Source organism: Elephas maximus, chromosome 7, assembly GCF_024166365.1.
Source record: "Elephas maximus indicus isolate mEleMax1 chromosome 7, mEleMax1 primary haplotype, whole genome shotgun sequence".
Classification (NCBI taxonomy): Eukaryota; Metazoa; Chordata; class Mammalia; order Proboscidea; family Elephantidae; genus Elephas; species Elephas maximus.
This window is the reverse complement of record NC_064825.1, coordinates 27,947,433-27,969,736: the sequence shown is the minus strand read 5'-3', so window position 1 is coordinate 27,969,736 and position 22,304 is coordinate 27,947,433. Positions and strand designations below refer to the sequence as shown.

General features: G+C 45.5%; 1 protein-coding gene across 1 annotated transcript; it reads left to right on the top strand.

Annotated features, from left to right (window-relative positions):
- The first annotated feature begins 4,711 nt into the window (after positions 1-4,711).
- Positions 4,712-21,909, top strand: MTNR1B (melatonin receptor 1B). Its single transcript, XM_049889715.1, has 3 exons — positions 4,712-4,905; positions 5,049-5,398; positions 21,035-21,909. Exons 1-3 carry the CDS (start codon positions 4,712-4,714, stop codon positions 21,907-21,909), a joined length of 1,419 nt encoding a protein of 472 aa, XP_049745672.1.
- The last annotated feature ends 395 nt before the right edge of the window (positions 21,910-22,304 follow it).

Here is a 22,304-nt window from a genome sequence, read left to right as displayed (position 1 = left end):
TGGATAAACAAAATGTGGTATACACATACAATGGAATACTACTCAGCCAGTAGGAGGAATGAAGTCTTGATACAGGCTACACTATAGATGGGAGCTTGAAGACATTATGCTGAGTGAAATAAACCAATCACAAAAGGACAAATGTTGTATGACCACACTTATATAAAAAGACAAGAAAAGGCAAATGCTTGCAGACCAAAGTTTATCTGTTACCACGAATGGGAGGAAGGGGAAAACAGTGATGGAAAAATCACATTGATTAAGGGTAGGTTTGCATAGCCATTTGAAAATTGCTGTCAATAAGCTGTAAACCTGTAAAAAGTTGAATGGCAAAAACAACAAAAACACAATGGAAGACTGTGTGTACCTTGGAGAGTACAGGTCCCATTTAAGGTGGGTGAAAGAGGCAGCCCCTGTTAGGCTGTGACGAAAGTCAAGGAGCTCTGATGACACTATAGTTAAGCGCTGGACTGCTGCTAACTGTAAGGCTGGTAGCTCGAACTCACCCAACAGCTTTGCAGGAGAAAAAACCTGGTGATCTGCTCCAGTAAAGATTACAGCCTGGATTTCATAGGAAACCCTATGGGGCGGTTTTGTTCTGTCATATACGGTAGGTATCAGTTAGAATCAACTCGATGACACAAAACAACAAAATAGTCAACTCATTGAGACATTGGCAGTTCAGGTAACAACAACATTCTTCTTCTTATTAAAAGGGCAAGTGGTTGTCTCAACTATGTTGCAAACGGGTTACTAAAAGAGAATTTGTATTATATTCTTTGTGCATTTCATACCAAGGGAGAAAAGCCATCATACATTTAATAAAAGAAATGAATTCTGTTAGACAGCTGGGTTCCAAACTCTCTTGGCCACTCATGAGCCATCAACCTTGGCCAGACATTTATCTCTGAGAGCTTGTTCACTTTTCCAGTTGGACCAATAATATCTGCCACCCAGAACTATTGAGAGATGATGTGTGATGTGTGAAAGTGTTTTGGGAAAGGTTTCAAATGCTATTCAAGTAAAAGGTATTATTGTTGCCATGGGGGAAGCTGAGCTTCCATGGATAGGTTTTGATTGGAATTTAAGCTTGGCAGTAAGCATAAGGAGAACCATTTCTTTTCTGCTCATTTTTGTAACCCTACGGCACTTTGTTGGTATTCAAAATGTTGAATTAATTTTGTTAAGAAACCAACTAGGAATCTTGAATTTTTCTCATCCCTCTTCCGGCACTGGGTACTGGGTTTCTTCCCTTTGTCTCTCTCTATTCCTGGGTTTGATTTTTCCTCCCAGATAATTTCATTTCACTGTTGGCAGTGACTATTGGTTTCGCATATTGTGAAAAGAATCGTTTTTAGTTAAGAAGCCCTCAGCCTGGAGCAATGAAAGCAATCACTGCACTTCTACATTGGATGCCAAATTGGGGATTGCCTTCTTCCGTAGACATGCTCTCTGCATTGGAAGGGACAACTGCAAAAGCCCTGGGGCAGGGTACAGATGGCTCACAAACCCCTCAACAAATTCTATTATCCTTAGGAGCAATCCTAGAATCTTCACAGCGACCTTGAAGGCCTTCCAGGATCAGGTTCCTGCCTGCATCTCCCGCCCAATTTCTAGCCTCTCAACCTGGGTCATCTTCCCAGCTCCTTGAATGTAATACCCTCTCTATTAAATCTCTTGATCACCTTGGGTGTCATAATTCCAACTTCTCACCGTCAGGACTTTTTTCTCTAGGTTTGCTTTAGTTTGTCTTTTTGATTGGGGAGGGGGAGTGGAGGGGAGATTCTATTTTGGCTGAGATTGTATGAGTCCCGGGGTACACCCCGACGACAACACTACTTCTTCCCCTGTCCTTTGAAGGCATTGGTCAGCTGTACCAGGACGCAACACCGACTTCTTAGGCAGACAAGTACTCAGATCCCTGGTGCCCAAGGGTCTTAGAATATGCTGTTGTGGATATAGACAAGGGAGATGATCACATCCCAAGGCAGCACAAGGTAAATTCCCATTGTGTCTCATGCTCAAATAGTTTAGGGGAGTCCCTGGGTGGTGCAAAGTGGTAAAGTGCTCAGCTGCTAACTGAAAGGTTGGAGGTTCAAGTCCACCCACAGACACCTCGGAAGAAAGGCCTGATGATCTACTTCTGAAAAATCAGCCATTGAAAACCCTGTGGAGTGCAGGTCTACACTGACGTATGAGGTGTCACCATGAGCTGGAGTCGACTCATGGGCAACTGTTCTTTTCGTGCTTGTTTTACTCAACGTGTGTTATTAGAACGTGTGACTGGACTGTGGCAACTTAGACTGTATTCAGCTTGCCTATTGCTCTGAGAGACATTGAGAGCCAGAGAAGTGCCACTACATCTTTGCTACATATGTACACGTAAGAGCAGGGAGAACCTGGCTGCCCCATCTTCCTGAACATACACCTTGACATGCCATCTAGCTATGTCTCCTTCTCCTCTTCCTTGTTGCTCTCCTGCCAACCTGCTGGTCATTCCTCCTCATTCATTGGGCACTGACCTCCTGACTCAGTGTTCTTGTTCTCCCACTACCATTATATCTCACCCTGGTTTCTCAGTTCCTCAACCTTCTCATTTCCTTCCAGTAAGCTTTTCCTTCACTGTCCTCCAGTGACCCACTTCCATAATCACCCCCAGAGCCTTTACATCAACAGAATCAGCACCTTTCTGAAATCTCGGTTCTAAACACTTAGTCTCTCAATACCACACTTTATTTTTTAATTCATTTACCACAATTATTTGAGTTCATAAGTTCTCCAATCTCTGATACTACCTCTTCCTCAGGGAACGTCAGTGCCCTTTTGTTTTCTCATTCCTCATCATTTAACTTAGATTCCAGGATCCACCTTATTATCACGACTTTGCATGATCATCTTCTGTTATTTGCTCTCAGCTTGAAAACCCCAATCCCGTATGAAGTTCACTCTGCCTCCTCCACGCCTGCCCTGAGCAGCTCCAAGTTGCTGACTAACAAACATTCGACCAGGCCAACTGGCTTCATTTAAAGCCATGATCTTAAGCCTCACAGGGACATTTCGCTCTCCTGACAAACCTGCTACACTTTCCTGATTAACCTTCCCACTTTCTGAAATGACATTTCGTAATTTCTCCTGTCTTCAAACCTCTCACACTCCTTACCCTTGAACCCTAGCTAATGAGGTAGCCTCAAACTCCCTGAGAATATAGACCCAAAAAAGTCAAACCCATTGCTGTCGAGTCAATTTCAACCCATAGGGACCCTATAGGACACAGTAGAACTGCCCCATAGGGTTTCCAAGGTCATAATATTGATGGAAGCAGACTGCCACATCTTTCTCCTGTGGACAGACTGGTGGGTTCAAACTGTCTACCTTTTGGTTAGCATCCAAACATTTAACCATTGAGCCACCAGGGCTCCTTTGAGTATGTAGAAGGCAGAGCAAAACTCCCTTATCTCCTTATACCAATTTAGAAACACTTCTGAATTTGTACCCAGCTTCTACTTCTTGCCTGCTGTTGAGTAGAAAGTTTCTCTCTTCCTAACAATAATATTCTTCCTTGGGCTCTGGATTCCAGCCCTCTTATCTCTCAAATAATTTGTCCCTTCAGTCATCCCCTCCTTTTCCTGGGTCATCCGTCCCTCCTTCTCCACTGCATCCTTCTTTTTTTGGCGGGGGGAGGGGAAGGGAGGAGTGTATAAATTACATGCATATAGATAACATCCCCAAATTTTATATTTGTGTTTCTTTCTAGTCAATCCTCACCTCCATAGGCAGCCAATGTTTCCGTCACCATAGATTGTTTCTATCAACATAGATTAGCTTCGGCTGTTTTGCACTTCGTGTAAATGGAATTGCAGAGTAACTAGTCTTTCGTGTCTGGCTTCTTTTGCTCAACATAATATTTGTTAGATTAATCCATGTTGTGTGTATGTCAGTAGTTTTTATTGCAGAATAGTGTTCTGTTGTATGGATACACCACGATTTGTTTATCCCTTCATGTTGACGGACATCTGGGTTGTTTCCAGTTTGGGGCTACTATGAATAACACTGCTCTGGACATGCTTGTCCAAGTCTTTTGTGGACATATGTTTTCATTTTCATTTGGCATTGCTGGTCATAGGATAGGTAAATGTTTAACTTGATAAGAAGCTGACAAACAGTTCTAGAAAGTATCTGTACCATTTCGCATGTGTGAGAGCTCCAGTTGCTTTCCATCCTCACCAAATTTAGGATTGTGAGTCATTTAGATTTTAGTGATTCTTGTGGGCATGAAAAGTGCTTAGAACAGTGTCTGGCATAAAACTATTCCTCAAAAGATGTTAGCTGTTATTATTATTACTATCAGATTAAGTGCTCAGACATTTTGAATACAGAGCATTTGAGTTCCTTCTTTCCTTTATCCATGTCTCCCCTTCTTGTCCCTCCAAAAACCATCGGTATTGACCATACATCTATTAAGCATTGACATACTTTAATAGAGGCTCATAAATCTCTGAAAGTATTGTTTTGGCTTTATAAAGAGGACAGGGCAGAGACACAACCAATGCCTCCCACCATACACAGCAAGTGCTTAATAAATGGTGCACTTTCATCTTTATCCTGCGCTGCGGTAGCCCTCTACCCTGCTCTGCTCTGGAATCTGTTACCACGACGCCCCGGGGGTTACGTTTTCTTCGGAGGTGCACAGCCCCATGGCACCTTTCTGGCAATGCGTCGGCAGGTCCACCTCACCAGCACCTTCTCAGGTCTGCAGACCCGGGCGTCTTTTCCGGGGCACAGTTTCTATATGGGAAGCTGTAGAGAAAATCGGGGTACTGTGGCGGAACCCCACTCACAGGGGCTGCTGCCAGATGAGCTCTGCAGCCTCACCTGGGCCGCCAACGTGCCGGACTCCCTGTGGCTGTGCCTGTGGCAGCGGGGTCCCAGCCGCTTCTGAGCACGCCACCGAAGGACGCACTTCATTCTGCAATGCCTGCGCCCCAAGTCCTTCCTCCGGTTGCTACATTTTCTCTGCTCCCTGCCCTTGATTAATTCTCTTCTCTGAGTCGCTCCTCACCGGCCGCCTCCCGCGCCTGCGCCGGCTGGGTTGGGAAGGAGCGCCCAGCTCGGCACTGCGCCTGGCGGCGAAAAGGGGCGGTTTGGCGGCCAGCGCGCGGCGCCGGAGGGTCGGCTATGCCAGAGAACAGCTCCTTCGCTAACTGCAGCGCGGCAAGCCGACTTGGGGCGCGCCCAGGCCGGCTGGAGGCAGATGGCACGCGGCCCTCCGGGACCCCCCGGCCTCCCTGGGTGGCGCCCGCGCTGTCCACAGTGCTCATCATCACCACCACCGTGGACCTCATGGGCAACCTGCTGGTCATCCTCTCGGTGCTCAGGAACCGCAAGCTCCGGAACGCAGGTGAGTGCCACTCCGGCTGCTGGGGGCCGGCGCTTCCCTGCCCTGTGGTCTTGGCACTGAGCTTGCTATCCACCGCCTCGCCCCTTCTCAGCCCTGGACTCCCGTTTCTTTCCACACTAACCCAGCCCCCAGGTTTGGTCCTGCACTCAATGTTTTATGCCAAACACTGTTCTAAGCAGTTTTTACACCCACAAGAAATCACTAAAATCAAAACGACAAGAATCACTAAAATCAAAATTTGGTGAAGCAACTGGAGCTGTCATACATGCGAAATGGTAAAGATACTTTCCAGAACTGTTTGTCAGTTTCTTATAAAGTTAAACATTTACCTATAATTCCAAATGAAATGAAGAGTTAAGATGAGTTGCTGTCTCCGCCGACGTGCGGTGGTTCTGGCGCCTGCCTCTTGGAGCTGCCCAGGGTGCACTTGACGCATCAGTTTCAGCGCGAATTGGGCAAAGTTTGTGGGCTCCCCCCCGCCCCGCCCTGCTCTCTTCTTGTCAGGACCCCAGCGCTCTGGAAGCCCATGGGCTGGACGCCATCGCTACCCACCCTGTTTCAGTTTCTGCAGTTCCAGACGGTACGCCATCTGATCACAGAAATCTCACGACCTTTGACACGTCTTCCTCTGCTCCTATCTAGCACTGTGGCTTTGCGTAGTCAGTGCTTAGAAGACATTGGCTGAAATAATGACTGAATTAATGGAAGCATTCTGGTGAGCTTTGTGTTGGAAACTTCTCTCCAGGTCGTTCTGAAGACCCGATTCCAACGGAGAGCTTGCACAGGCGGACGTGGCAGGCGCTGCTTGCTCTGTGTGCATTGCTTTGAGAGAACGTGCTCTTTCCTGAAGACGGGGAATTGGTGGGCTTAACCGAAAATTAAAAGGATGATTTGGCTAAAAACTGTTGCAGTCCTGAAAAATATTTTTTTCCCTTTCACTCCATTCTCAATTCACCATACTCAGCTCTTCAAGGGAAGAAACCAGAGGGAGGGCAGTCTCAGAACTCCAGCCCCACAGGCCATTGGGGCGTGCTGACCATTTCAGCCTTGGGCAGACGCTCAATGAACTGCTTGTTGATTTGTAATTTTCCAGTTCGTTCCTTAGGCGGCATCTCAAATATTAGAGCTAATTAAAGTGGAAAAACAGCAGCAGAAAGCCAATTGCATACCTTAAAAATGTTTTTCTGAGGAGTTAGATCATTCAAAATAGCCAATTTTATTGAATGGTTAAACGTACATATGTATTTTTGTGGCCCTGTGACTCAAGGATCTAAAACACAAACAAAAAAAATAAAAATGTAAGCTTCTCTCCATAATATGGGGGAACTTAACATTATTAAGAAGAAATAAGCTTTCTAACTCAATCATTTCAATACTGGCGGTCAGTGTTACCTGGGATAGCATTTTCAAGGTATTATTATGTCCTGTGAGTAAAAGCTTAGTATTAGTAAAGAGTAGCTGATGATTCCAAAGCCTGTTGCCATTGATTCTGACCCGTAGTGACCCTGTAGGGCAGAGTAAAACTGCCCCATGGGGCTTCCAAGTTTACAGTAGCAAACTGCCACATCTTTCTCCCTCGGAGCAGCTGGTAGGCTCTAACCGCTGACCCTTCAGTTCACAGCTGAATGCTTAACCACTGTGCACCGAGGATTCTTAGGTTATGATTAGAAAACTATGTTTAATATTTTTGATCATACTGTCGGTTTGCAGCAGATGCAAACATTGTTTTCCTGCACAGGGAGGCAGGATGAGGCAGCCCAAGGCTCTCTCCCCTGTGGGGAGTGGGGGTGGACTGTCCAGGTTCTGTCATTGACCATTTCTCTCCTTGTCTCTCACCCTGGGTGGCACAAGAGGTTTGTTGTTGGTTACTAACGAAAAGGTTAGAGGTTCAAGTCCACCCAGATGTGCCTTGGAAGAAAGGCCTCGTGATCTACTTCAGAAAAATCAGCCATTGAAAACCCTTTGGAGCACAGTTTGACTCTGACACATACAGGGCTGCCATGAGTCATAGCTGGCTTGACAGCACCTGGTGGTGACCTTAGGAGAGGTGACTAAGAGGAGTGGCTGCTGTTTCCTTCTGCCTGAGGGAGATAAGCGTCCTCTCCTCTCTTCCATCCTGCCGAGGGATGGCCTTTTCCGCTATCCCTGCAGGGACCGCTGAAACCGTAGTGATTTGAGAGTGTGGTGCGATGGGCAATGAGCATGTTAAATGGCCGGCACATCCTCTGTTTTACCCTTCCTGCCTCATGTTGTGTCTGCTATAGCCCAGCCCCGGGGGAAAAAAAAAAAATTAACACTGTGTCTAAGTGACATTCGCTCCTGACACATCTGTGGCTGCTCCAGTCATGCAATTTAGCCAGTTTTTATTTGACTGTCAGTTTTATGGGTGACAGTCTTGAAAAATTGTGATATTGACTTTAACTAAATGACTTGGCTGAACAAGATTTCAAAACCTATAGCACCTTGAATAGTTAGCATCCATCCTATCATCAGGCCTTCTTTTACTAAAGAGTTTAGATTTACTTTAAGAAACACTTATCTCAGAGGTTTCTATAATTAAGTCTGGCACCTTAATTCATCAGTGTTGGGAAGATAGGATCGTGACAATGAGAATACACATATTTCCAATAACCAAGGCACAGCCCCATTTTAAGGACGCAGCATCTTTCTCGGAGTATGTCAGTATATTTTACTTGACTATTACAGACCCAGTACCTGTGGGCAAACCCTGTCTATCCTCTTGTCATCTGTAACAGGGATGTTCCTAATGGCAGGATAAATGGTTAGATTAATTGTCCTTTGCCTCAGGACTACCCTGTTTGCAGCTCCTGCTGCTGCATGTGGTGGGTAGACTTTTTCAGAGATGCCAGTAGAGGAAGGCAGACAGAGAAGAAGGGAGGGAAGACAAGAGGTAGGTTCAGGACCCACCCACCTTAGAAGGTAAGGCCAGGTTTGCTTTACTCTTCGCTGTATTCTCAGACAAGTCCTTTAGTGGAGCAAATGATTACGTGCTCAACTACTCACCGAAAGGTTAGTGGTTCGAACCCAGCCAGGGGTGCCTTGGAAGAAAGGTCTGTCAATCTGCTTCCAAAAGGTTGCAGCCCTAAAAGCCCTGTGGAAAGGTTCTATTCTACAACACATGGGTCACCATCAGTCAGAATTGACTTGACTGCAACCAGTTTTGTTTTGTTTGTTGTTGTTGTTTTTATATTTCTAGAGCTTTGCACAGAACACGGCACCAAGTTAGCGTTTCACTTGTCAGACTGGTGTTTCTTCAGACTAGCCACACTTTGGACTCTCCTGATGGCATTTGGGGACTTCCTCCATGCCAGCCACTGCCACTTTGACCTTTGGTTTAGATGTGGTCAATGCCAACCCTTGTGTTTTTTTTTTTCTTAATCTCTTCTTCTCCCTGATCTTCTGCAAACTTCCTTCGTTAGGTTCCTTCTCTCTCTTCTCTATTTTCAATCTCCATTTTTTACTCAGTTTACACACACACACCACCCCATATACTCACACCCAAGGGTCTCCTATCTTTAAAAGAAGATAGAATCTTTCCTTGACATTATGTCTCCCTCTAGCTTTAATGCCACCTTTCCCCTTCCCTTCTCAGCCAGACATCTTAGTAAAATAATTTATATTCATCGACCCTACCTCATTGCTTCAGATTCCCCCCTTAGTCCTCTGGGATCTGGCTTTAGCCATTAAGCTCTTGGTTGTAGAATCCACCAGGAGTTTATTTCTCAGGCCTCCTCTGAAACTCCCCTCTCTCCTGTGTGTGACGCTGAGATTCACTCCCTCCTTGCAAACTTTCATTCCCTTGCTTTATATGGTCCTAGTTTTTGCATCTCCTTCTCCTCTTTGTCTCCCAGACCTGAACCCTGGGAGCCTTTCTTGGCTCCTCCTTCTCCTTCATTCCCCACATCCTAATGGTTTTGCCTTACAGTATTTCTCAATGTTGCCCTTTCCTGCCCTCCCTACCCTTACTGCCCTAATTTAGACCCTCACCATCTCTTGAACTAATGAGGTCCATAGTCTCCTGGACTGCTGTCTCCACTCCCTCCTCCAGTGCCTATTGCCATGCCATAGAGTCACCCCCGCCTTCACTGACTGCCCCTCATCTACAGAACATCCAGCTCCTGAGTACAGTTTGCATAACCCTCCACGGCCAGCCTAGTCCACCAGCCACGTCTCCTTTCTCTGTGTCCTCTCACTCATGCCAGAGTGAGCTGCTGCCACTTCTCAAACATTCCATACTCTTGGATGCACTGTCCCCTGCCTCTTTTCTGCCTGGTGACTATCTGATCTTCCTTCAAAACCCTTTCCAACTCGCCTGTTGTTGTAGTTGGCTGCCATCAAGTCGGTTTTGACTCATAGCAACTCCATGTGACAGGGTAGAACTACCTCATATGGTTTCCTAGGCTGTAATCTTTATGAAAACAGATTGCCAGATCTTTTTTCCCACAGAGCCACTGGGCGGGTTTGAACTGCCAACCTTTTGGTTACCAGCCTAGAGCTTAACCATTGTACCACCAGGGCTCCTCCCAACTCCTTTAGAGAGTGGTTAATGTTTATTATTAATCTATGACTGGGCTTAGTTAGTGTATCCCTCCTCAGCCTTCCATGATACCTTGTATCTTCCCCAATACAACACTTTCTTCACTGTATTTGCCTCTCTCCCCACCGAGCAAACCCTGGTGGTGCAGTGGTTAAGTGCTTAGCAGCTAACTGAAAGGTTGGCAGTTGGAACCCACCAGCCACTCCACAGGAGAAAGTCTGTCAGTCTGCTTCCATAAAGATTTACAGTCTTGAAAACCTTATGGGGCAGTGCTGTAGGGTCGTTATGAGTTAGAATCAACTTGACAGCAACAGACCCCACTGGGCTGTGAACTGTTGAGAGCAGAGACTTTTATTCCATTTCCATCCACAGAAGCCAGGCACATAGTAGGAACTGAATACAAGCTTGTATTCAGTACAATTTTTCAATACAAATTGAAAATGGACAAGATACTAGGAAAGCATGGGACAGAAGCAATTAATTTTGCTTCAGGAGGTGGGGTAGACCTCGGTTACAGTACTCAGTGCTGCTCATGTGTCAGTATGGTCTACATGAAATTGAATTGCTTGGAACACTAAAAGTCCAAAGTACAGGTCACTCTTTTCCTGACTGGTGTGCCTGCTCTCTGATTGCTCCTGTGTGAGTAGCATTGCTCAGCAGGTTCCAGCTACACTCCTAAAATTGTGCCCCCGGGACTCCTTTCAGGGAGTTTGCCCCCTTGCTGGTCTCGCTTGTGGTTGCCTGTCAGCTGACTATAAAATGTGAGCCTCCTGCCATTCCGGGCACTATCCAGGCAGTCATGCACACAGAAGAATGCTGAGAGAAACGCTTCCTCACTGTAGCACTGAGTTAGTCTCCACTGAAGGCACAATGGCATCAATTGTCCTGCTCTATAAAAAAAAAAAATTTTTTTTTTTATAGACACCAAAACCAGGGTTGTTTAATGTGATTGCTGTCAATAAGTTGTACACCTATAAAAAGTTGTCAGCAAAAGTTGCGTAATAGATATATTTACAACAATGTCAAAAAAAAAAAAAGGTAGCTGCTGAGGCTGCTTCTGTACGACCAAACACCTCATGGGATTTGGTTCCTTGGTTTGGTGGTTTAGGGCCATGGTTTCATGGGACGTCCCAGTTAATTGGCCTAATAATAAGTTTAGTGCTTCTGTTCTACCTCCTAATTCACTGTGTAGTGCCTAGGGGTCTTAAAAGCTTGCAAGTGGCCATCCAAGGCACAACCATTGGTCTCTATTCACCTGGAGCAAGAGAGGATGAAGAAGAGTTCGGAATAGGAGGAGGAAATGGGATGTGTGGCTAATGGCCTCCATGAACAACTGTCTCCTGTGCTATGAGACCGTAAGAACTGGATGGTGTCTGGCTACCATTACTGAACATTTTGATCAAAGATTCTGTAGAAGAATCCTAGTTAAAAGGAAGGAAATGCAGGACAAAATTTCAAACTTTCATGAACTCCGGGTTTCCTGGAGCCATGAAGATTACATGAACCCCTGAAACTATTGCCCTGAGATTATCTTTAAACCTTAAACAAAAAATATTCCCTGAAGTCTTCTTAAAACCTAACAATAGCTTAGCTTAACTAGTAAGGAATGCCTGCCTTGAGCATTGTGCTTTTTAAGATCTGTCTGTGCGGGATCAAATTGACAACAGCAACTCTAAGGATTAGGTAAGAAACTTAGGGAGCAATGATTTCATGTTAATGGGGGAGGAACGACTCAGAAAAGGCAGGTGAAAATGGTTGCACAACTCAAAGAATATAATGAATGCCACTGAATTTTATGTGTAGAAACTGTTGAATTGGTTCTGCTATGTATATTCTCAACAATAACAATAAAATAAATTATTTTTTTTTTAAAAGTTGCTGTTGAGTCGTCCCAACTCATGGTGACCCCACGTGAGTCAGAGTAGAACCACTCCATAGAGTTTTCAATGGCTAATTTTTTTGGAAATAGCTCTCCAGGCCTTTCTTCCAAACTCCTAAGGCTAGACTTGAACCACCAATCTTTCCATTAACAGCCAAGCCCATTAACCATTTGCACCACCCAGGGAATCATCGTAGATATAATGACCCTAATTCCCCAGGCAAAAATCAGAATCTATATTTCTGACAGTGGATTTTTGTACTTCTGCTGGGGTAGAGTTGACCGTCTGGAAGGTGTTGTTTGTGAGTGTTATTGTGATTTCTAGGGTGTTTTGGTAGAGAGTCATCGGAAACAGGAAGGCCCTCAATAAGATGGATTGACACAATGGGCTCAAGCATAACAAAGATTGTGAGGATGGCGCGGGACAGGCAGTGTTTCGTTCTGTTGTACATAGGGTCACTACTGGTCAGAACCAACTCGATGGCATCCAACAACAACAACAGTGTGTTTTGATGATTTGTAAGGAGGAATGATATGAAATACTTGACATTGGAATTGTCCAGGAAAACACGGAGGATTTGATTGCTGAACACCCTATCTAGGTTCTTCCCTGACCATACCAGTGAAGACCCCCCTCCTTCAGGCACCCAGAAGTGCTAAGAGTCTGCACCATCTCTTGTTCGGAAGCGTTAGTTGCCTTGTGGGTTCATAACGGGAATATTCTGCGTGTTCATGTGTTTTGCATTCTCAGTCAGATTAGGGCAGAGCCCATGTGGCCTCTTGTTCTTGCCCCCTTCCTCTCCTCCACATGTTGACTGAGTGACTGATGAATGAATATATACCATGGCCTGGACAAAGCCTCTTTGAAGGTCTGAAAAAAAAAAAAAGTTGCCGTCGAGTTGATTCCGACTCATAGCAACCCTATAGGACAGGGCAGAACTGCCCCATAGAGTTTCCAAGGAATGCCTGGTGAATTCAAACTGCCAACCTTTTGGTTAGCAGCTGTAGCACTTAACCACTGCGCCACCAGGGTTTCCCTTGGAAGGTACGGAGGGAAATTAACAGGTTATCAGTGCTTGCCCCTCCAGGATTTTCTGGGATAAGGTGGACCCCACTTCATCCAAGTTTTATCCTACCACTGGTCACTCACTGAGATGTCACTTGGTGACAGGTGTCTTCTGACCTGCTGAGTGCTGTGAGGTTTGGGTGCTTGTTATCAGCTAAAGACCAAGCTGGGCTACCTTGGACCCCCTCCCTAATGTTGCCCAAGCTTTCCAACTTCGCATTTTGGCCTCAAATACCTTGTTATCTCTTCACTGAGCAAAAATGAGTAACTTTAAATCCCATAATTATGTCTTTAGCTGAATATTCAGGAAAGCCCATAATCCTCTTTAATTCCTTCTGTGTAGCTTTCAGTAGCTCAAGGGTATAAAGATTTTCATGTTTGACTGTCTTTCTTTTCAGAAAGTTGGATTCTGTATTCAGATGAGATACAGCACAAAACTCAGAAAATACAGAACGCGGGCCTTACAACGTACAATACTTGCTGCTGGAGGAGCAAACATTAGGGAGTTGGGAAGTAAAGTCCCAGTCCTCCGGGAGTTTACAATCTGGAGGCAACACCCTACCTTCTTTGTTGTCCCCACCTCACGGCTGCTTCCTACATCTTATCTCACAGGAATCCCATTCCAACATTATCAGCTTCCTTCTTGATCTTTCTATGAAACTAAAAATAATATTAAAACAACCATTATAAACAACAGACCACATTTACTAAGTGCCTATTATGTGCCAAGGAGCCCTGGTGGCACAATCGTTAAGCGCTTGGATGCTAATCAAAAGGCTGGAGATTTAAACCCACCCACACACTCAGATGGTAAGGGCAGTGGAAGATGGTAAGGGCAGTGGAAGAAGATGCTTCAGAATTACCTTTTCTGTCAAATTTAACTTTTTTTTCTCTGCTTTTGCTTTTGGTGCCCAGTGCAAAGGTAATATATTTAGCTAAGTCCCCTCTAAAGAGTCCTGGTGGCATAATTAAGCACTCAGCTGCTAACTGAAAGGTTGGCGGTTCAAACCCTTCGCAGGAGAAAATTCCTGGCAATCTGCTCCTGTAAAGATCACAGCCACGCAAACCCTGTGCAGCAGTTCTACTCTGGCGGGTGGTTTCTCCACCCACCAACAACAATTATGTGCCAAATACAAGTCTCTCTCGTAATAAAATAAAATAAAAACTACAAAACTTCACCTCAAAGTACTTTCCAAGTACCACTCCATTTTTTTTCCTTGGAATTTGTCCTTGCTGATAGTCGGAGCTGACTCAGGAGCAACCAACAACCACCTCACTAATGACCTCCTAATTGCCAAATTAAGTGGGTACATTTCTTTCTCTCTTTTGTGGCATCTGACTCCAATGGGGGGGAACGCTCTGCACACTTGACCTTGACACTTCCTTTTCCTGGTTTCCTCCCATTTCTCTGCATATTCTTCCTGCCTCCTTCACCGTGATGGCTATGAGTAATTCAAATAAGCTCTCCAAGTCTCAGTTTCTTTAGCCACAAGATGGAAATCTTAAAAGATTCTTGTCCGGAACAATGGAGCCAATTTATGTAAACACACTGTAAACTGTAAGGTGCTACCCCATTGCTGTTGATATTAAGTGTACTTAAAGTAATGAAATACTAAAAAATACTACCAATAATTTCCAAAAGCTCTCTTTCAATAGCTATGGAAGAAAGATTTGTAAATGGATATTTCTTATGTCCTTATATATGTATGTTTTACCTTTTAAGTGGTTGAAACACCCCTAGTCCGATTTTTGTTTGCTTAGCAAACCTTTTTCTTATTTGATTAGAGCAAAGTTAAGTTTCAGCTCAGCTCTTATATGATTCATCTGTGCCCCTAGGATTTTCATAACTAGTGTGATTTTGGGAGAAAACAGTCTCTTCCCTCAAGAAATTTGGGAACTAATTGGGAGCTTACATCAATATAGACATGTGTTGTTTTAGTAAACCCTAGTGGCATAGTGGTTAAGAGCTATGGCTGCTAACCAAAAGGTCGGCAGTTTGAATCCACCAGGCGCTCCTTGGTAACCCTATGGGGCAGTTCTACCCTGTCCTATAGGGCTACTATGAGTGGGAATCGACTCAACAGCAGTTGGTTTGTTTTCTGGGTATTTGCAGGAATATTGAGTTTTTAGTAAGTAATGTTTTCAGTTATTTCAAATGTGTAGCCTCAGAACATAGCTAGTAAGAATATCTCATATGTAGTTATTTCTTACGTACTTTCCCGTGCAAGATTGCGTTTGAGGCCAACAGTCATTCTGAGACTGAGGCAGTAGTGTTACAACAGCCTTGGCGATTTTGCTCAGCTGTACCTGCCTGACTAGCCTCAGCCCCTTCCACTGCTGGGCACCCAGTCCCAGGCCGACTTGGATCTTCCCGACTGTTCCCACTACACCTGGTTATGGCCTCCCTCCCAGCTGTCACCACACTGAACTGAGTCTGCTTTCTCCATAGGACTGTTGGCTTCTGAAGGGCAGGGGACATCCCATTCATCACTGGCCCTTCCCTGGCACACACCCAGAGCATGATAATTGCATTACACATTTCAGTGGGTAGAAGGATGGAAAGACGATGACCTAGAAGCATACAAATTTTAACCTTACTAGAAATGACAAACTGTATGTTGGCTTCCACTATCATAACCAGTTGTCATTGAGTTGATTGTGATTCATAACGATCCCATGTATGTCAGAGTAAAACTGTGCTCCATAGCACAGTTTCAATGATTTTTCAGAAGCAGACTGCCAGGTCTTTCATCCGAGGGAGCCTCTGGATGGACTCAAATTTCCAATCTTTTGGTTAGCACCTGAGTGCATTTGTACCACCCAGGGACTCCTCCACTATCATGTTGTGTGCTGTCAAGTCGATTTCAACTCATGGTGACCCTATGTGACAGAGTACTACTTGCCCCATAGATTTTTCTAGTCTGTAACAAGTCAGAATCAACTCGATGGCAATGATGTTAATTTTTGGTAATCTCTTTAGGAGAGCAGATAGCCAGGCCTTTCCCCTGTGGAACATCTGGGTGGATTCGAATGACCAGCCCTTTAGTTAGCAGCCAAGTGCTTGATCATTGTATTACTAGGGCTCCTTTCCACTATCATAAGAAAACAAAAACCTGTTGCCATTCAAACAATTCTGACTCATAGCAACCCTATAGGACAGAGGAGACCTGCCCCATAGGGTTTCCAAGGAGCAACTGGTGGATTTGAACTGCTGACCATTTGGTTAGCAGCCAAGCTCTTAATCACTGTGCCTCCAGGGCTCCTTCACTATCATAGCTGTCATTAATATTGTTTTTATTTGTTTAATTGTCTCTTCTATGAGCCTATAAAACTTGTGAGGGCAGAGAAGGAGTCTCCTACCACATTTCCCTAAGCATCTAAGTCCCATAGTCAGAGCAGGCACATAATGGGTACTCAGGAGTATTTGTTGAGTAAATAACTCAGTGAACATATGTTTCTACAGCATCTTATAGCTCACTGACCAGGGACAATTTAAATCCAACCAACTCTTCTTTTGGGTGTAGAGGGTAGGCACAGGCAAAGCAGCCAGACATGGAGGTAGCTTTACCTTCCAGGGAGCCCTGGTGGTGGAGTGGTTAAGAACTCGGCTGTTAACCAAAAGGTTGGCAGTTCGAATCCACCAGCTGTGTCTTGAGAACCCTATGGGGCATTTGTATTCTGTCCTATAGGGTCACTATGAATCGGAATCAACTGAACAGCAGTGGGTTTTTTTAGTTTTCAGAATTCTCCTAACTGATGAAGCTTAGGTAGCTCAACCCTGGCAAGATCTCATTAAGAAATGTATTTCCCAGAAAGGAGAAAGGAGGAGAGGGGGGCAGGGGCATTGTGGTTGACGGATGTGTGAAGGCATGTGCCTTGTGTGTGAATACTGGAAGGGAGTTCCATATTAGTGAACAAGACCTTGTCAAAGCCTCTCTCTGCTAACTCACCCTGTCTGATGCGGCAGATGGAAATAAGTCACACCAGAACTCTCAACCTAAATATTCATTAAAGCTGGTGCAGAGGGCAAGCAGTGGTGCTGTATGTGTCCTGATTGACTGCTCACCTGTCTGGGGAAGAAATGGGTAGAGAACTGGACCTTCTTCCCCTTGAGTATCACCCAGATAGGACCTAGCTTCCTACAGATGGGAGACAAAACAAGAATTTTTTTCACCTCATTTGGAATCATGTCAAGAAAACTGAGGGACGGTAGGACATCTGGACAGATGAATCTAAAGCTGAACTGGTTGATTACAGTCTTTTAGGAACAGCTGGAGTAATAAAAAAAAAAAAATTTTTTTTTTTTGTCAAAACAAGAATTTTTTTCACCTCATTTGGAATCATGTCAAGAAAACTGAGGGACGGTAGGACATCTGGACAGATGAATCTAAAGCTGAACTGGTTGATTACAGTCTTTTAGGAACAGCTGGAGTAATAGGGAAGAGTAATTGAATCACTTTCCACGTGGTGTTGAATGTGTTGTATCCACTATTTACCAGCTGTTTGCCAGCCTCCGGGCATTATTAGGGGTTGAGCCACGTTGACACGGCAGAGCTTGACTCGGCTTTCTGGGGAACAGCTGGCTGCGCTGGCTGGCACTGGCTCCCAGCAGTGGTTGGCTTTCTCGGCACGTGTTTGCAAGCGCGAAAAGCTTGTTTGCTGCCCAGCCAGGAGTTCAGTGGGCCCTGCAGAGGCCAATATTCCTGTATTGGAAAGAAGTGATTTTCTTCACAGAAACAGCCATGTGGACTGTGGTGAAGGAGAGCTCCAAAAGAAAAGGAGGGAACAGATGAAGGAATAGTCACGGAGAAAGAATTTCCATAACTTGCCCAAGTCCTTACAGCTAGAAAGTGGCAGAACTGAGATTACTCCACGTCTGGAGTCCCTGGGTGGCACAAACAGTTAATGCTCTCAGCTGTTAACCAAAAGGTTGGAGGTTGAAGGCGCTTCGGAAGAAAGGCCTGGCAATCTACTTTTCCAAAAGATCAGCCATGGAAAACCCTATGGAGCACAGTTTTACTGTGACACACATGGAGCTGCCATGACTCAGAGTCAACTCAACAGCAACTCTTTTTTTCTCCGACTCCCAGCACCACCTCCAAGTTTCAAAAGTTTTACAAAGAATCAGGGCTCGTGATTCAACTGAACCCAAGAAATTTACGTGAGGGATTCCCTTGCTCTCTTGGGACCAATGAGGTCTGTGTAGGGGCATCAGCAATTGAAATTCTCCAATGGAGACAATGAACAGGGCTGAGAATTAAATGAGCAGAGCCTGAGATCCCTCCAGACGCCAACTAGGTCCTCCGATGTGCGTTTCTTGCCTGGCAGTACCAACCAGAAAGAGAGGTTTCCAGTCTGTGAAGTTACGGTTTTGTTGTTTTTAGATGCCACTGAGTCGATTTCAACTCATAGCAGCCCCATGTGACAGAGTAGAACTGTCCCATAGGATTTTCTAAGCTGTTAATCTTTATGGGAGCAGATCGCCAGGTCTTTTCTTCTGCAGAAAGGCTGGGTGGGATTAAACTGCCAATCTTTCAGTTAGCAGCGAGCACTTAACCATTGCACCACCAGAGCTCCTATTCATAAAATATTAGAATAGGAAGGGACCAAGCAGTTCCTACCGCACTCGGTACTAGCTGTAGCTATTGACTTATCATCCCCCTTGATGAACTGCTCTCTGAGGGTAAAGGCTCATCTTAGATCCCTACTGCTGGGCTTGAAGCCTAATACATGGAAATACTTATATTTTTGAATACTTAAAAATCTTCTTTGCATCTCTTTGTTATCCCCACTTCTTAAATATTTAATGATATTATTGAGCAGTATCAAAATCATAAACATTCAGTCAAATTCTACCTGTGTTAAGTTTCCACTCTGCGGCCGGCACATAGTCACACACCAACTGGCTGTTTAGCCCTTGGAGCTCTTGTTTCGTCCTCACAGCAGCCTCAGCAGGTAATCTGTTCTCCCCTCATTTACAGAAGAGAGATTCAGGTCATAGAGCTAGAATTGGCAAAGCTGGGACTTGAACTCAGGTCTTCTTACATCTAAGTTAAGTGCATTTTCAGTACAATCATTATCTTTTAAGCATACAGTAGATGCTTAAAAAGTACGGCACTTGGTAAATGAAACACAAGACACTGGAGACGGAGCTGCTCATGGCCTGAGCTCCATTTTGCCGAAACTTTCGATTTCTTAGTGCTTTATTCATGTGTCAGTGTTGGTTTTAGAATGCAAAGCCTTGAGGAGCAGAGGCTGTGTTTTTGATGAAGCTCTGACTTCTTCCTAAGACTCTGGCCCAGAACACACCTGAAGCATATTAACCAATGGCTGTTGTGGTTTCCTGAGGCTTTCCCTGCTTGACTGAGCTCCATGCAGGAGAATGTTCCATTCAAAGGAAAGACAATTCGGGAAGCCTGAAAATGTGGACACAAAGCAGGGAGGCCCCCTAGAGGCTGAGATAGAGAATGCAATAGCCCCTACCCCCTCCACAGAGCTGGGACTCTGCTGTGAGCAGCCAGGGCTACGCCAGGTGTCTGTCAACATGACGACATGGCTAGGAGCGTAGGCCCCAGATAAGGCACTCCAGGAGGATACTGGAAACGCATGGTTCCCCCTCTTAAAATCTTTCTACTCTAGCTGAAAAGGCAGTTCACATGTAGAAAAATGACTTAAAGACAATTAGAAAGTAGCTTGCTGACCACTGGGAAGAAAATGCAAAAGGCAACTGTCAGATAGATGTGCGAGGAGTCTGGGGTGGGGGTGGGTGGTAAATCCACATTCCTGGACTCCTTGCTGGAGCTTAAATGATGCTCTGAGTGTCTGTGGCTATCATGGAAATAATTATCATATATGGGCATCTGTGATATCTCCAACACTTTACATCATTATTGAATTTTCACAGCTATACTGAAAGAAAAAATTGCTATCGAGTTGACCCACAATTGTGGCGACCCCACGTGTGTCACAGTAGAACTGTGCTCAATAGGGTTTTCAATAATGACTTTCTGGAAGTAGATCTCCAGGCCTTTTCTCTGAAGCATCTCTGAGTGGACTCAAACCTCCAGTCTTTTGGTTAGCAGCTGAGCGCGTTAACCATCTGCACCCGCATGGACTCCAGAGCTATACTACAAGGTAGGTAACAGTATTCTTATTTTACAAATGAGAAAAGTGAGTAAATGAGAGCCTAAGTAACTTGCCTCAGTTGTACAGCTAATAAGTAGCAGAAAAGCAGTTTGAACCCTGAACTCTGTGTCTCTTAACAGTTTCCACTCCCAGAGCAAAAAGTAACTCAGTGAAGGATGGGATGTTCTATCGAACAGAAATCTTGGGGTTTCATGCTGACTTTTTTTTTTTTAACTGTACTTTAGATGAAGGTTTACAGAACAAACTAGTTTTTCTTCAGTTAGTACACGCATTGTTCTATGACACTGGTTAACAACCCCATGACATGTCAACACTCTCCCTTCTCAACCCTGGGTTCCCTATTATCAGCTTTCCTGTTCCCTCCTGCCTTCCAGTCCCTGCCCCAGGGCTGGTGTGCCCCCTTAGTCCTGTTTTGTTCCCTGGACCTGTTCAATCTTTGGCTGAAGGGTGAACCTCAGGAGTGACCTCATTACTGAGCTGAAGTGTGTCTGGGGACCATACTCTCAGTGTTTCTCCAAGCCTCCGTCAGGCCAGCAAGTCTGCTCTTTCTTTTTGAGTTAGAATTTTGTTCTGTGTTTTTCTCTAGCTCTGTCCAGGACCGTCTATTGTGATCCCTGTCAAAGCAGTCAGTGGTGGTAGCTGGCCACCATCTAGCTTTACTGGACTCAGTTTTGTGCAGGCCGTAGTAGATGTGGCCCATTAGTCCTTTGGACTAATCTTTCCCTTGTATGTTTAGCTTTCTTCATTATTCCTTGCTCCCAAAAAGGTGACGCCAGTGGAGTATCCTAGATGGCCACTCACAAGCTTTCAAGACCCCAGATGCTACTCACCAAACTAGAATGTAGAACATATTCTTTATAAACTATGTTATGCCAATGGAGCTAGATGTTCCCCGAGACCATGGTCCCTACAGCCCTCAGCCCAGCAATTCGGTCCTTCAGGGAGTTTGGACTCATGCTGACTGTTGCTTCTTGTTTCCTGCCCCAGGTAATTTGTTCCTGGTGAGTCTGGCTTTGGCTGACCTGGTGGTTGCCTTGTATCCCTACCCACTAATCCTCGTAGCCATCTTCCATGATGGCTGGGCCCTGGGGGAGGTGCACTGCAAGGCCAGTGCCTTCGTGATGGGCCTGAGCGTCGTCGGCTCTGTCTTCAACATCACTGCCATCGCCATTAACCGCTATTGCTACATCTGCCACAGCAAGTCCTACCACCGGATATGCCAGCCCTGGCACACACCCCTCTATATCTGCCTGGTCTGGTTCCTCACCATCGTGGCCTTGGTGCCCAACTTCTTTGTGGGGTCCCTGGAATATGACCCACGCGTCTACTCCTGCACCTTCATCCAGACGGTGAATGCCCAGTACACGGTGGCTATGGTAGTTGTCCACTTCCTCCTCCCCATCACTGTGGTGTCCTTCTGTTACCTGCGCACCTGGATGCTGGTGCTCCAGGCCCACAGGAAGGCCAAGTCGGAGAGCAAGCTGCGCCTGAAGCCCAGCGACGTCCGGAGCTTTTTCACTATGTTCGCGGTGTTTGTGATCTTTGCCATCTGCTGGGCCCCGCTGAACTGCATCGGCCTCACTGTCGCCATCAACCCAGAGGAAATGGCTCCCCAGGTCCCAGAGGGGCTCTTTGTGACCAGCTACTTCTTGGCTTATTTCAACAGCTGCCTTAATGCCATCATCTATGGGCTCCTGAACCAGAACTTCCGCAGGGAATACAAGAGAATCCTCTTGGCCCTGTGGAGGAACCCACTGGACTGCTTTCAGGAAGCTTCTAAGGGCAGCCATGCCAAGGGGCTGCAAAGCCAAGTCCCACCTGTTATTAATGACCAGCACCCTGTCCAGCCAGATGCTTTCTAGCCTGGATCTGAGGCTCACCAGCTGGCACAACAAAGCCATGAAATGGTGGGAGCAGATTTGCTCGAAGGGTGAGACCAGCCAGACTGCTAGGCTGTGCAGCCCTGTTTTCATCAACAGCACACGGCCTATGGAGTTTCATCCTCTGGACAAGAAGCCCATCAGCACCCTTGGTTCAGGATGGTCAGGAGATGCCTACAGGAATTGAGGGTGCATTCCAGGGAGCACATGCCCTGGACTTGGCAGACACTCTCTCAGTGGTTTGTTGAGAGCTTGACTCATACAAGAAGCAAGAAAGAAACAGAATGAGGAAAAGCCTGGGGCAGAAGAGGTCAATTCCTTCCCATGGACTTCTCCTTCACACTCCTCCTTTGGCCTCCTTGCTACTCTCTCCCCTT